This window comes from Synchiropus splendidus, chromosome 5 (genome assembly GCF_027744825.2).
Source record: "Synchiropus splendidus isolate RoL2022-P1 chromosome 5, RoL_Sspl_1.0, whole genome shotgun sequence".
NCBI classification, from domain to species: Eukaryota; Metazoa; Chordata; class Actinopteri; order Syngnathiformes; family Callionymidae; genus Synchiropus; species Synchiropus splendidus.
The window spans coordinates 13,824,054-13,838,217 of NC_071338.1; the positions used below are offsets into that span (position 1 = coordinate 13,824,054).

General features: G+C 43.4%; 1 protein-coding gene across 1 annotated transcript; it reads left to right on the forward strand.

Annotated features, from left to right (window-relative positions):
• Nucleotides 1-372: 372 nt before the first annotated feature.
• On the forward strand, nucleotides 373-13,992 carry LOC128759181 (potassium voltage-gated channel subfamily KQT member 1-like). The gene is made up of 16 exons (XM_053865954.1): nucleotides 373-671; nucleotides 2,775-2,865; nucleotides 4,206-4,332; nucleotides 4,708-4,786; nucleotides 6,713-6,809; nucleotides 7,146-7,274; nucleotides 7,795-7,905; nucleotides 8,109-8,204; nucleotides 8,283-8,387; nucleotides 8,693-8,807; nucleotides 10,444-10,546; nucleotides 11,884-11,959; nucleotides 12,233-12,327; nucleotides 12,393-12,439; nucleotides 12,523-12,584; nucleotides 12,815-13,992. The coding sequence occupies exons 1-16, from the start codon at nucleotides 457-459 to the stop codon at nucleotides 13,022-13,024; spliced, it is 1,758 nt and encodes a 585-aa protein (XP_053721929.1). The 5' UTR covers nucleotides 373-456; the 3' UTR covers nucleotides 13,025-13,992.
• Nucleotides 13,993-14,164: the final 172 nt, after the last annotated feature.

Below are 14,164 nucleotides of genomic sequence, written 5' to 3' on the forward strand. Positions count from 1 at the left end.
ATCAAGTGAAAGGCAGAAATATCACCTCCGCTTATGAGGACGGGGGACCTAAGAAGCTACATTTGAATATGAAATGTCTTATCTTGACAAGGTATTGGCCATTAAAACTGTACATAGATGACATATAGCTGTTTAAGACACCGTGACGTCACCATTAGATTTGTAATATTTGAATGTGCCCCGGGTCAAACTCTCATGTAAAGGCTTAAGAGCCCCAGCACTACACTATTGTAGACAGCGCAGCCCCACCACCACGTGATCGATTGTGGAAGTCGTAACTGGGGAGCAGACGCTGGCAAAACAAGGCTCTCACTTCCGAGCAGCTGCGCACCCTGATCCCCATGTGGGCGTTCCAGTTCCCGTAGTAGTAGTTCCGAGCAGAGGAGCACAGAGAGACAGAGCACAGGCGCGGACCGTGTGTATAAGCACGCGTGTGTTCTGGACCACTCGGTGACAATGGAGCTGCAGGACACGCGGATGGCGGTGGACAAGACTCCCATGCAGGGGCTTTACCTCCACCCCTACCTGTCTCACCCGCGAGCGTCTGTCCGCAGGTCGGTGTACAGCACCGGAGCGCGTCCTCCGCTGACCTGCGCCTCCATCCAGGGACGAGTCTACAACTTCTTGGAGAGGCCGTCAGGATGGAAGTGCTTTGCCTATCACTTCCTCGTGTGAGTGATCTGCATCTACCTAACGACTGAAACTCACGATGAATCGCAGGAAGAGAATCGTGACCGACATCTATCTTAAAAGCGCGGTTTCGCGCCTTCGAAGCGTTTCACTTTAAATCCTCAAGTTCACGTTCTCAGTTAGTCTTGGGCTGAGGAAGATACTTGAATGCTAAACTCTTTATTGGCCTCGCTGTGCTCTTAGATTTGGGTTGGTGCTGGTGTTAAAAAATGTGACATCTATAATGTTGTACACCTGAAATTGGTGCACTGAAATTGTTCAGTTTATTCACGATGGATCTACTGTAATATGGATTGATTCATTATTTTGGTCAATAATTTATTAATGAATTAAGTTGTGAAAGCCCCAGGACTAGTATAAAGTGGTACCTTGCCTTGTAAGTTTATTTGTTTTGGTGGACGAATCAATTTCAACAACTCAAAAACAGCCAAACTGATTTGTCCTCATACAGTAGTGGGGCCAGTCCTCACATGTTTTAAATGGCATTCCTGATGAACCTGTCCCCGAGTCTGATCACATGCTTGAATGAAGTGCACGTCACCCTCTTCTTCTTCTTCTTCTTCTTGGCCGTCACATTCTTAGGGGCCAGGCACAGAAAACAAATGGCTGGCCCACAACACAAAGCAAACTAATAGAAATAAATCTACCATGCAAAGAAGGAACATTAGTTGGTCAACTCAGGGGCTGAACACTTGTTTAAGTAGCACATGTGTAGGAAATGTGTTGACCGTTGTTCTATATAATGTTTGCAGAGAATAGATCTAACATAATAAGTAAAAAGAAAAAAGAAGAGAGTCAGCTTGCTGGACGAAGAATGTTGCTGAAAGGGGGAGGAATTCGGGGGGGGGCAGAAGAAACACCCCCGAGCCCACTCTTGCTCCACTTGAGTTACAATTGTAATCTTGTTTTTGTGAAGGCTTCTCGTACACATTTTCAGAGACTGTGCGATCCAGAACCTTGACTCATCTGGGGGAATGTGTGAGGAATCAAACCAGATCAATATGTTATCATTTCGCTCTTCTGGTGGTTTTGGATGAGTGGCTTGGATCACGGCTGCATCCCCCAGTCTTCTTGGTTTTAAATGTTCAGGGTTCTCCTGAGGTTTCTGTTGTGTTTTTTCTTCAGTGTAGGAGGCGTCTCTTGTGGAGTCCTGCTCAACTGACCGTGAGGCAGTGCTCACTCCACATTACAACAAAGAATTGCTGAAAACTGAAATCCCAGTTTATGGGCCCCCGTGCTGCTGAAGGCTGGTCAGCACCCTGTGAATACAGGCTTCTTCCAAATGTGATTGCATAAGAACTGTTTACTGTGTTATCCTGGAGGGCCACATGGCACATGTGCTGTGAGGCCAGATACTCAAGTCTGCTGGATCCAGTCACAATATAAGGTCGGGTCCACCCAACTGGTGCTCGGAAGACAAAGAACACCCCCAAAGTGGGCGAGAGCAGAGGCACAAGATAACTCAGGGATAGACACGGAAAGAATTCTGACCGAGATTAGGACCCAGTTATCAACCAAGCATCAGCACTGAAGTTACAAATCTGATATTTGGCTTCAAGTCCAAAAGACAGTGCCTGAATGAGCTTTACAAGGGAGCTCACATTGAAGTGATTTGGCATGCATTCCAGTCCTGGATCTGGCTATCAATCTGAACTTTCCCACAAACAGCAACACTTACTGTCCTCCTTGCTCTCTACAGAACCTTGCTGTGCCTTGCCTTGTTCCATCCTATACTGTCTGTTTCACGTTGGGGTTGTATTGTGGATGTGTGAGTCAGTGAGCGTTGTGCCAGTGTCATCATGATCTGCTGGAAGAGCTACAGCTAGGAGGATGAATCAAGACGTTGCAAGCTATTGGTGCTCAGTTGAAATCATGATCTATTGGTGTGGGCACTCATAGTCAAGGCAGGGAGCAGTTGTCAAGATGACACCTGAACTATAAAGTGCTTGGTGGGGAGGAGTTATTGTCAAGGACAGAGTCCTGCAAGAAAGCTGCAGTGATATAATTGAGTTGACCTTTGTAGCAACGGTTTCAATTCACAAGTAAAAAAGCAGAATGTGAAATATTGTCCCTCTGTTTTGCAGGTTCCTCATGGTTCTTGCTTGTCTGGTTCTGAGCATTCTCATGACCATGAGGGGGTTTGATGAGCTGGGCCACACGCACCTCTTCTGGGTGGTAAGTAACCAAAGATAGCATGACGCGCACGACCGCTAGTCCAGTTACGGTCAGGCCAAGTGAAATAGGAAGTCAAGCTGCAAGCTGTTTGATGATGGTTTTTCCTCACCTGTGCAGCTACTAAGTGGAACATTTCCATGTTGTGTTGCAAGAGGAGAAATAGAGAACAGTTATAGTGTGGCATCTGAACCAAGTCATAGCATGTTCCTCTTCCAGGAAAATGACTGTACAATTGAAGAGCCATCATTTAAACCCTATGTACCACTGTGCCTCTCACTCTCAGACTTAGAACACAGCTGTAAGAACATAAACCACTGCTATCTGGCCATTTATTTATTTTTGTTTATTTCGTGTGTTTGTTTGCAACAGGAATAAAATATGTGAACAAACCTTCCTTAGTACCTTCAAACCACCATGCTCTCATCCCTGGCTCCCTCCTGGAGACCCCCACATGCTGGCACATCCCCAGTCATGCACAGAAAATCATCTCAACAACTCAGAGTAAAATGTTCAAGTGAATCATGAAAACAGTATTTTTCCACAACAGCTTTAGGATACAATACAGCTCATTCATTGTATGTGTTTTTACTGATCTTCTCACGAATGACATCATGTCATGTCCAGGCACGCACTCATTTTTCATCTGGGACCTGAACAAGCTGGATGTTGTGTCCAATTCTGGCTCAGTCAAAGGTCAAAGTGTGACGGCCACTCGTGTGTGATGGTGCTGATATGAACGATTTCCATTGTAATGGGCCCCATCGAAGTTCTGACATCACTGAATGGTATTGTTACACAACTCAGACATTCAGAAAAATTTGGAAAGAAAATCAGTTTCCACCATCTGTAAGATAGTGCTTTAACAGACGTGGTTGACTGAGCCTGGATGCGTATTTCATCCTGGTCTTTATTTAAGATGACGATGGCATATTGATGTCCCTGCGGCTGAACTTTAGTTCTTATGTGTGTTCCTTCAGTGACGCCCATTTAAAGGGCTCCTATCACACTGATTCAAGGGCTTCTAAAAAGGTATGGGATGCCAGTGGAGCACCCACACCATGATCAGAGAGCATCAAGGACACTTCTGTTGTTTTGGAGTCACTGGGTCCCGTACTTTATCACACTGTTCATCACCAGCCACAGCTGAGTAGCTGCTGTTGTTGAAACCATGAATGAAACAGGGCAAGGGTGCAGTGTGCAGTATTGTCAGGTGGCTGGTGTTACAGTACCACTGAGGAGCAGTCTCAGTGCACGGACGTAAAGACATTCACTGGAGAGACTCTTGTGAATCTCGTGAAGGTTCTCAGAAGATCCCGTTTGTCTTCTCTCTTTCCTGGTAGGAAATCTTCCTTGTGGTCTTCTTTGGAGCCGAATACATAATCCGCCTGTGGTCAGCAGGTTGCCGCAGCAAGTACGTCGGCCTCCTGGGACGACTGCGCTTTGCCAGGAAGCCAATTGTCATCATTGGTAGGAGCACAGCGGACGCTGGAGGAGGGGAATTCAGTTTTGACAGGGGCCACACAAAAAACTAGGGTTGTAATGCACATATTCATTTCAGCGTAAGGAAGCAATGAAAACACTTAACTAGTATCTGAATTTATCTAAAATAAATACAAAGTCTGGAGAATTACTAACCTACTTTTGCAATATTTCACTCACACATTATCATCCATATTTATTTGTTGCTTCTGATAAGATTTTTCTTTAGAAATGTATAACTAAATATGCATCTTTCTCTCCGTAATCAAACTGAATGTGGATCCAAAAGTGTAAGTGAACGCTGCCCTTTCTAATTTCAAACATTTCCATTTTAAATCATGAATGATTAACTCTCCCCGACAGACCTGATTGTTGTCGTCGCCTCTTCAATTGTGCTGTTAGCCGGGTCTGAGGGGCAGGTTTTTGCCACATCTGCTTTGAGGTAAGAGTTTGTGTTCATTGGAGGGTTTATTGCAAAGAATGTGAAGTATGCGAATGCCCGGATGTGGGTCATTGCAAAGGTCATTGTAAACACTGACAGAAGACAGGGATAAATGGCTTCTCATGAATATGCACGTGTCATTTGGTACCAGAAACCTATATCCAAGAGGGAAAAGCTTGTGGTCTTCCTGAGCCTGACCATTGCCTTGGGGTCAGTGTCTCTCGTAAATCCTAAAAGCCTACTTTCAGGACCTCCAGTTCTGCATTACAACTGAGAATGGCACAACTGCTTGACAGCACTTGGAGCCTTGCACAATGGCGCACTCCAGCATCTCCTCACTGGCCTTCACCATGGAGATGGAGTTCATTATGGAAGCCTCCCGGGGGGGTGATGGGAGGGGACCGCCTGAAGAATGGGATGGGTGTTCCAGTCAGGGTGTTTGTGGATGACGTGACAAAAGCATTCACCAGATGCCTGTCGGATTAACTCCCTGGCAACATCAGATTGGCGCAGATGAAGGTTTAACCCAACAATTCCTAAAACATCTCCATGGTCAGGACCAGCTCGCCAAGGCAAGAGATTCTATATCAGTAATGAGTCGCTGACATTGACTCTGAAAAAACTGAAAAACTTTGGCCATTGGTATAAAACAGAGCTCAAAGACTGGAATTCAGAGGCTCTGGGTAGTGATGGGCCAGTGAGGCTTCATGATACAGTGTCCTTATTTTTTGAGCCCAGTAGGTGCCGTTGTTGGTTTAAAAGTAAGGTGAAGTTTCATTGAAATGGCTATTCCAATACAGTGGTACCTCGGTTCTTGACTACAATCCGTTCCAGACGGCCATTCGTGAAGCAAATTGTTCAAAATCTGAATCGACTTTTCCCATTACAATGAATGGAAAAAGAAATAATGCGTTCCAAGCCTTAAAACAGGCTTTTGTAGGAGTGAATGTAGAGTGTCTGCTGCAGGTGCGCTGTTCCTCTATGTGTGTGGCCGCTGCATGTGGGAGGGGTTGCCGAGTGAGTGACGTCTCTCCAGAAGTGAAGAGGTGCCCGGTGCGTGTCCAGCTCTGAATGTGCGCTTCTGTGCAGTTTGGCTGTGACAAAGTCATAAACCAAGTCACGCTCTGTCCCAGACTCGCCTCATCCCTGTCCCAGCTCCAGCCCACAACAGGACATCAAACCCTGGAGTGTGCTCCAGCCTCGGAGGTGTGGAAAGCGAGCACCTCCCCTGTGACACTCTACCACGGTCCAGTGCGGAGACAGGAAATGTTTTACACCTCAATATGAAGAAAAAACAGTCAGTAAATGTAACTAACGGGACACGTCTGCATACAGAGGCTGCGTTATACGCAATAACAAAGCGTGTTGTGGGTCAACTGATCGGTCTGCGCACGTTATTGCTTTTCTGGCTTTTTTTCAGGGGCGTACGAGTTCTGGATTTTTGTTTTGAAATCAGAAGCAAAAAAATCTCGAAATTTTTGTTCGGACTCCGATTTGTTCGAAGTCCGGGACGTTCGAAAACCGAGGTACCACTGTACAAAGCTTTTAGAGCAGAGAGTGCCATCTAGTGGACTCTGAAAATAAGGACACTGTTTCATGAAGCCTCATCGGCCCATCACTAGCTCTCGGTCCTCCTCCTCATAAACCTTGTCGCAGTCCTTCTAGGACAATGAATGCGGAGAGACAGTCTTGGTACCTCCTTCTTTGAGTGCCACTGGTTAAGACTAAGCCATCATGGCTAACAAAGATATATGGGTAGTGGGACAAAAGGGAAGCACCAACTGGGACCCAACCAAAGCCATTGTTATTCGTGATGCGTGGATTAACCAGCTGAGAAGGTTTGAGGGTGGGACATATGTCACAGAAGTCTGAGATCGTGAGTCTGTGTGCACAATACACACACATAACAGTTGAGTGTCTCTGCAGAGGGATCCGTTTCCTGCAGATCCTCCGGATGCTTCACGTTGATCGACGGGGAGGAACGTGGCATCTCCTGGGATCCGTGATTTACAATCATCGGCTGGTACATTCATTTTCTGTGTGGTCTCTGATATTAGCTTCGCTTCGACAGGAAAACTACTCTCACATTCACATAGCTTTACTCTTTTATTGATTACTTTTTATTCTTGATAAGTATAAAAGGACAAGAAGAAAATAAAGTAATAGCATTGTCTTTTTAGATGCGCTGGTTTTGCGATGTGCTGGTGTGTTTGACAAGAGATTCAAATATATGTGCCTCTCTGCACTTGTGAGTCGGGGTCTTCCCCTGTGTTTAGCACCAGAGGGAGATCACCATGCCATAAATGTGAGCATTCTTGGTGTTTCTTTCCTAAATCATGTACTGACCTGTGTTTTTCAGGAGCTCATCACCACCTTTTACGTTGGCTTCTTATGTCTGATCATCTGCTCATACTTGGTCTATCTGGCTGAACTTCAACATGAAGAAGGCTACTTTCAGAGTTACGCTGACTCCCTGTGGTGGGGAGTGGTAAGTATCTGTGCATGTCAGATTTATTTATGACTTATGTGTTTGTGTGTATGATGCACTTCTGGAGACAAAGACATTCTCATAATTTAGTAAAATAAATAAACTGAAACAATAGTAGTCACATTTTTCAGGATCAGACAGAAATGACTTTGGTGGAGTTGTGTAGTTCCATGTGGATTTAGGGAGGCTCATTCGCTCAGGTCCATTCAGAACTAGCTATGAAACACAAGATTCCTCAACAGCACATTTCAGAGCTGGTACTGTAGGGAGAATCGTTTGTGCTTTGACAACTGAGGGAAGGGTTGTTGAACCTGGTCCTGTAACAGTCAAGACATTGCCCTCTCACCCACATAAGCAAATGCCAAAATCCTGGCTGGTGTCTTTACTTTTTTCTCTGTGCAAATGATCCTTGAATACAAAATTGTGGACTTTTTAATAAAAAACTACCTGGACATAGACTAAAATAATGAAGGTGAAATGCATCATATCCACTCAGTGATTCGCTTGTTTGGTGTTCCAGATAACTCTGACCACCATCGGCTATGGGGACATGATCCCTGTGTCCTGGGCGGGGAAAGCCATCGCCTCTTTCTTCGCTGTCTTTGCTGTTGCCTTCTTTGCACTTCCTGCTGTAAGTAGAGAAGCTTATTCCCTCCCACTGCTGTGCAGTACATTGCAGCGTCTGCAGATTTGTGAATCTGAGGATTGTCAACAGCCTTGTTTGTTGGAGAAGTTTGATGTATAAAATGTCAGCCTGGGTTTATGTGCAGGTTTCTTTCACCCTAAGGATTCATTGTTGGAATGAACTCACCAAAACCAGCGGTTTGTTCACAGGGAATTTTGGGCTCTGGCTTGGCCTTGATGGTGCAGCAGAAGCAAAGACAGAAACAATTCAACAGGCAGATACCTGCTGCCGCGAGTCTCATCCAGGTATTTCTAAAAACAACACACCACACACAGCTCATCATCCTCATAAGTCATGTATTTCTGTTCCACCTGCGTGTGTAGAATGCCTGGAGACGCTTCGCTGTGGAGAAGCAGGATTCTGTCTCACTCAAGGTGTTTTTAAAGAGAAAATCAAACGTATCCTCCCTGTCTTCAGCTGGTAAAACGGTGAGTTAGCATTAAATGAAAACAAACTTTACTTCTTAGAAAAGTAAATCATCAATAATGTAGACAGACCACTTAGATCGCTGTCGCAGCTGGTCTTGACTTCATTTAAACTTCATTCAAACACATCTATGATATAAATGGAGATGAAGCAAGGTCAAGGTCGAGTGTGAAAAGCAACGTGTGCCGCTGTTTTGTTTGAGTCAGGTTATCCGCTGCACAGAGTGAGTCGAGTATTGAGCGTGAAAGGCTCTCATTACTGGGGCAAATGAAAAGTGTGCTGAGTCTCACGTGCCTCTCATGTGCAGGGGAAGTCCAAGAACAAGACCAGAGTCGTTGAGAATGACAACTCTCCGACGGCTCCCGTGTATCCCTGCATTTCGTTTGATGGAGGGTGGGAGCCGCACGCTGACGTTGGAACAGGTATTGGAAAAGATCTAGTTTTTGGTTCACATCACTCCAGTTTTAGACGAAGATTAAATATTATATGGCAACAGCAATTCACTGTGAGATGATTGCTCTGTCTTCATAAACCAGATTTGTTTAATTCAAATGATTTTCAGGTTTTTCAGTAGTATGTGAGTGTTATACATTTTCGTCCTCATAGATTTTTTTTTTTTCACACCTCAAAGTAAAGCCTCATTAATAGTGTCATGTTGTTCCCTGATACTTCGAGGTGTTCATTCATTCATGAGGATCGTGCTTCATCCCTCAGCAAGTTTTGACTCAGGAGGCCTGTTTACAGTCTTCTATATTGTGGAGAAAGTTTTAAATCTGTGTTTATGGAAAGCTTCTCAACTGCATTAGATGGTTCGATATCAGTCTGTGGTGGTTCACTCACTTGTGTTTGGCTGGTAAATGTAGAGATGGACGCTGAGTTGGACGCTGCTTTGAGCCGCTGTGTTTCTGTTTAGCACATTTATGGACTTTCTTAAGTCACTGATGTTGACGTCTGCTCTCAAATTATTGGCATAATTGTATTGTTCTTTGCGTGACTTCAAATAACAAAAAAAAATCAGATGATAAACGCAGGTTACAGCTCATTTGATTTTTTCTGGAGGAGAGCTTAGCGACCAGATGTAAATGAGTCAGAACTGAATCTCTCACTGTCACAAATGTTTTGAATCCCCAAAGACTCAAGTGTGCTCCTGCACCTCAGTTGTTGCCTCCTGAATGACGGCCAATGAATTATGACTGAATGCTTAAGGCATTGAGTTCAGTCTCGTATCATATCAGTCATAGTTCCCTCACCTAAATACCAAATGCGAAGCAAGCATGGAAGGAAAGCACTAACTTTTATCTCCAGTAAACCAGCACCTTTGTCTTGGACTGGCTCACATTGTTTCACCCCAAAGGGGAAGATATATACAGGAATGAAGACATAGTTGAGAGTCCATTCTCTACATTCATGCAAGGAGCTGAAAATTTATTTTTGCTTCGGTCAACAGCATCGGAAGGGAGGAGAGAGGAAGGTTCGGAAATGAATAGCTCAAAGCCAAAGTGCCCTTAAATGCTCCTTTTGTTTTTTTCACTGACTTGTTTTTATCAAGCAAAACTGGTCACTGCTGCACAAATAAACTACGACTGGGGCCCAGACAGAGTTATGTACTGACAGCAGAAAACAAACTACTGTGGTCTGTGAAGCTAGTTTTTCACTTTTTCACTTCATCATCTTTTATTTCTTTTTTTTGTACATTAGATAGGCGTTATAACACTGTTTATGCAAAATACTGACAGTGCTTTTAATGTCTTGTTTTGGGCGTTACTGCTGGGACTGACAGCAAGTCATGGTGCATGTAATTTGTATATCACACTCACTCCTCCACACAGACAGAATGATTAATGTAGTGACATTTACGGTACTTTGCATTGAACTGGTTCACAGGCTCAGAAATGCTTTGCGATGTGTTTTAAAAAGGTAACACAGCTGCTCCCAAAGGAAAGAGAAAGTGGGGCGTGTTGTTGGAGTTTAATGACGACGGGAGAGGAGGGCGTCGAACCTTGTTGTGTTTGTAAGGTCACACAAGCTTAACTTGAGTTTGTATCTCTTACTTCTCAGGACAAAGGAACAGCGACCTGCTGGATCCTCAGAGCTTTGCTGAGGATCTGGCACAGGAGTGCGAGCTGGACAGCCAACTTACACCTGCAAGCACTCTGTCACAGTGAGTTTGATTCGCTCCTCCGATATATGCCTTTCCATAACAGTGTGAGAGGACCGTAAGGAACTGTTGAAGCATTTACACAGCGCGAGATGATTTTTTTAGCACTTTATGTCATGGCATGGTAATAAATGGGCTCAGGAAACAGCTGTTAAAAACATTTGTAGTTAGAAAGCTTCAGGGTGACTCTGAGATGGTTATTTCAAACAGTTATTTCAAACAGACACGACAAATCTATCGAAAGCGTGAAACTGTACAAGTGATATAGTTAAGAAAAAATAAAAATATTAAAAATAAAATGTGAAAATTTGGGATAAAATCAACACAAAAATCTGCGTACTTGTTGACTGATGTGGTTATACTGTATCTTCCAGTGTGTCATTTAATACGTTTTTCCCAAAAATGTACTGCATGAAGTCCTTGTGCTAAAAGTTTTTACTAGTATTTTGGTAATCGTGACTCTGTGAAGAGTATAGAGTCACCTAAAACAGGCATGAATACTAGAAAATACTTATACTGGTTTTGTGGTAATTTTAGTGAATGATGTCCCTAAGTCTATTTGGCCTCTTTTCAACATTTTTGCTCACTGCCTTCATGTATTTGTGATTCTATGTCTGTTGAGTTATGAGTGTGGTCTGAGTGAGTGCTTTGCTCCCATTTTTTTTGTCTTATGTTATATGAATCTAGCAGTTATAATTATTTTTGACTGGGTAGTAACAGTTGAATTGGAAAAAGAATCATCTGTACTTTTTGAAACTTCATATTTGCCAACACAAACTTTCACTTGACATTTTATGGCAGTTGTCTGCCAGTAGGCAAGTACAAGTGTCAACTGCCGCGAGGAGAAGAGTTAGACTCTCAAGTAAAATTGCTTCCCGACTCACTCCGTGGTTCAGCAGTCAATGAACTTGAGTGCAGCAACTCCGTCTCAGAGACCTCAGTGCTGCAGCTGGGTGTCTTCAGCAGTTTTTTTTCTGCCGGACACAATCAGAAAACAGCCTTTCTGCTTCTAGTTATCATCACACCGATCACTCTGGAGTTATTCCACTGAAAGCCTGTCTAACCCTTGAAATACGAACGGATGAATTATGAATTATAAGGCAGGCGCTTCAAACAAACTGGAACTGCAGAAATGGAATCTGGAAACTCTGCACATCTGCACAACAGTATTTTGTACCTACTAATATGAGTAAAATATTTTCATCTGATGCAAGCAAGCAACACATTACGTAAGTCCAGTTGACCTCGGTCTTGTGAGCCGACTGGTAACGGCACGACACCGTGAGGGAGACGGGGGAAGTACCTAAGTAGATTTCATATTGTGCCAATGTGTCTGACAGGATGACAAATTCTCACCGGACCGCCATCAAGGTGATTCAGAGGATTCGCTTCAGTGTGGCAAAACGGAAATTTCAGGTAATGTCCTGGTAAAATACCTGAGAACGGAGTCCATTGAAGATGAGCTATTGACTTGCAAGACCGAATTCTGTATAAAAATACAATTATAAAACATCAAAAAATGTCTTTCTTGCAAGTTTGCTGGAGTCTCCTTTGTTGTTCAGTTGTTATAATGTCATGTATATAGATTCTAGACTTAATTGTCATAAACAAAATACATCTAATAATTCAACAAACTGCTCATTTGCACCCAAGTCAGCTCTTAAATGATGAAACTCTCACATTGAACAGCAAGCACGGAAGCCATATGACGTCCAGGATGTGATTGAGCACTACTCCCAAGGTCACCTTAACCTTATGGTGCGAATCAAGGAGGTGCAGAGGAGGTAAATAATAAAAAAAAGCTTTGTAGCTCTTTGAATGAAATATGAATAACAACTCTGTCTGACAGACTGGACCAGTCTTTAGGGAAGACATCTCTGTTCCAGAAAAACCCAGGTAAAAACAAGAGCCAAACCCTCTTTGAAAACGTACCGTATGTTTCAGTTTCTAATCTCCAGATTCCCTCTTTATTGTTCAAGATCGAGCCAATGATCAAAGCAGCAACTCCATTGGATCCAGACTCAGTCGAATGGAGGACAAAGTGAGTTGAACACATTTTATCAAAAAAAACGTACCATTTCCAACTCTTAAAAGAACAGTTCATAGTTTGTTGTTGTGGGGGGCCATAGTGAATAAAACACCATCCATGTTTTATTGTACCATGTGACTGGCACAGATATATTATCACATGAATAGAACACAAAAACAAGTTGACTAGATTGTTTTCAAATGATCTCTATGCGATTGTGATCATGTTTACATTTGGAACAGATGGCACACATGGAGAACATGCTGAGCAACATGTCGAGATCACTCTCGGTCCTGTGCGGCCGAAGCGACATTGCAGGGATCAGTGCAGAGGGAAGGACGCAACTCCAGCCGGGACAGTCGCTCGATGACCACAGTCGGGACAGCCTGCCCAGCTACAACCAGCTGTCATCTTTGCCCTATGGCGTGGGGAGCAACAGCGCCACCCACTAGAGCAGAAGCTGATAACATCTGTTTAATGCTGACTGAGTCCACTGGATATGAAACTGTGCTGAAATCCTTTTTATCAGCATGTTGTAACCCTGATAGTATGAGAAAACACCTAGGAGATGTAACCTTGCTTTTTAGTTGCAGTCATACCAAACTCATAAAACACTATTACTGACCCATGAATGGGCCTTTTTTATATTTTATATAAATGTTGCATCACTATTCAGCAGTGTCCTGGTCTCAAATTTGGATGGCCGTGTATTGCTGGTATGGACTCCACCAACTCACAGTCCCCTTCATCTGGGCCTCTTCTTCCAAGCCCACGGTAGCAATCTGCCAAATCAGTTTTTTCAAAAACTACCGTCGCAGCCTGGAAAGACATCGGTGGCTGCGCCCACTCCAGTTCACTGAACCTTCGCCGGCTCTGCCAGCTCTCCTCTCAAGACCAGAGATTCTCAGGTGACCCCGGTGACTGTCAGACCAAGTTAGGCACAGTGGTCTGTCGTGACAACAGGAACCACGGAAGCGTCAATATCTTAGTGTTGGAAATGAGGAAATATAATTTGGTAAGAAAAATGAATGAGCTGCTTCAGAAAATTACGTTCAATCAAATGTGAGGGGATAGTTGAGCAGAGTGCTGAGTTCACATGTTTAGATAAGATAACAAATAAAATATTGAATGACTGATAATATCCAGTGCTTCAACCAACTATAAAAAAGAAAACGCAGACTGATCGCATCTTTGAACGTATGGCGGAACACTCCCATCTAGTGGACAACTGGAAAACACTGCTCTGGCGTTCCTCGAACTAAAAACCCGCATTTAAGAGGTAAATAAAATAAATGCAAATAATATGTCACACTTCTCAGACTAAGTCAGACTAATTCCTAAATGCAATGAACAGTACGCTATGTTATAGCAGAATTTGTAACGTACACGCTTGCGAATGAAAATGTATTTGACCAGATTTAAAACACACAAAAAACACTAACATCGAAGTAACATACGGCAGCAGTTATGATGATGATGATATTGCTTATCTTTAGAGAATAGGTACACGAGATTAAAGACAAGATGGCGAACATTATTATTTAACAATAATAATATTCTTATATACCCCAGTAATAGTTTTTAATTATTAT

Coding starts and splice junctions, on each gene's coding strand:
- LOC128759181 (XM_053865954.1), top strand. CDS start 457: ATGGAGCTGCAGGACACGCGGATGGCGGTGGACAAGACTCCCATGCAG. Junction 11,960..12,232: donor TGGCAAAACGGAAATTTCAG/GTAATGTCCTGG, acceptor CACATTGAACAG/CAAGCACGGAAGCCATATGA. Junction 12,328..12,392: donor ATCAAGGAGGTGCAGAGGAG/GTAAATAATAAA, acceptor TCTGTCTGACAG/ACTGGACCAGTCTTTAGGGA.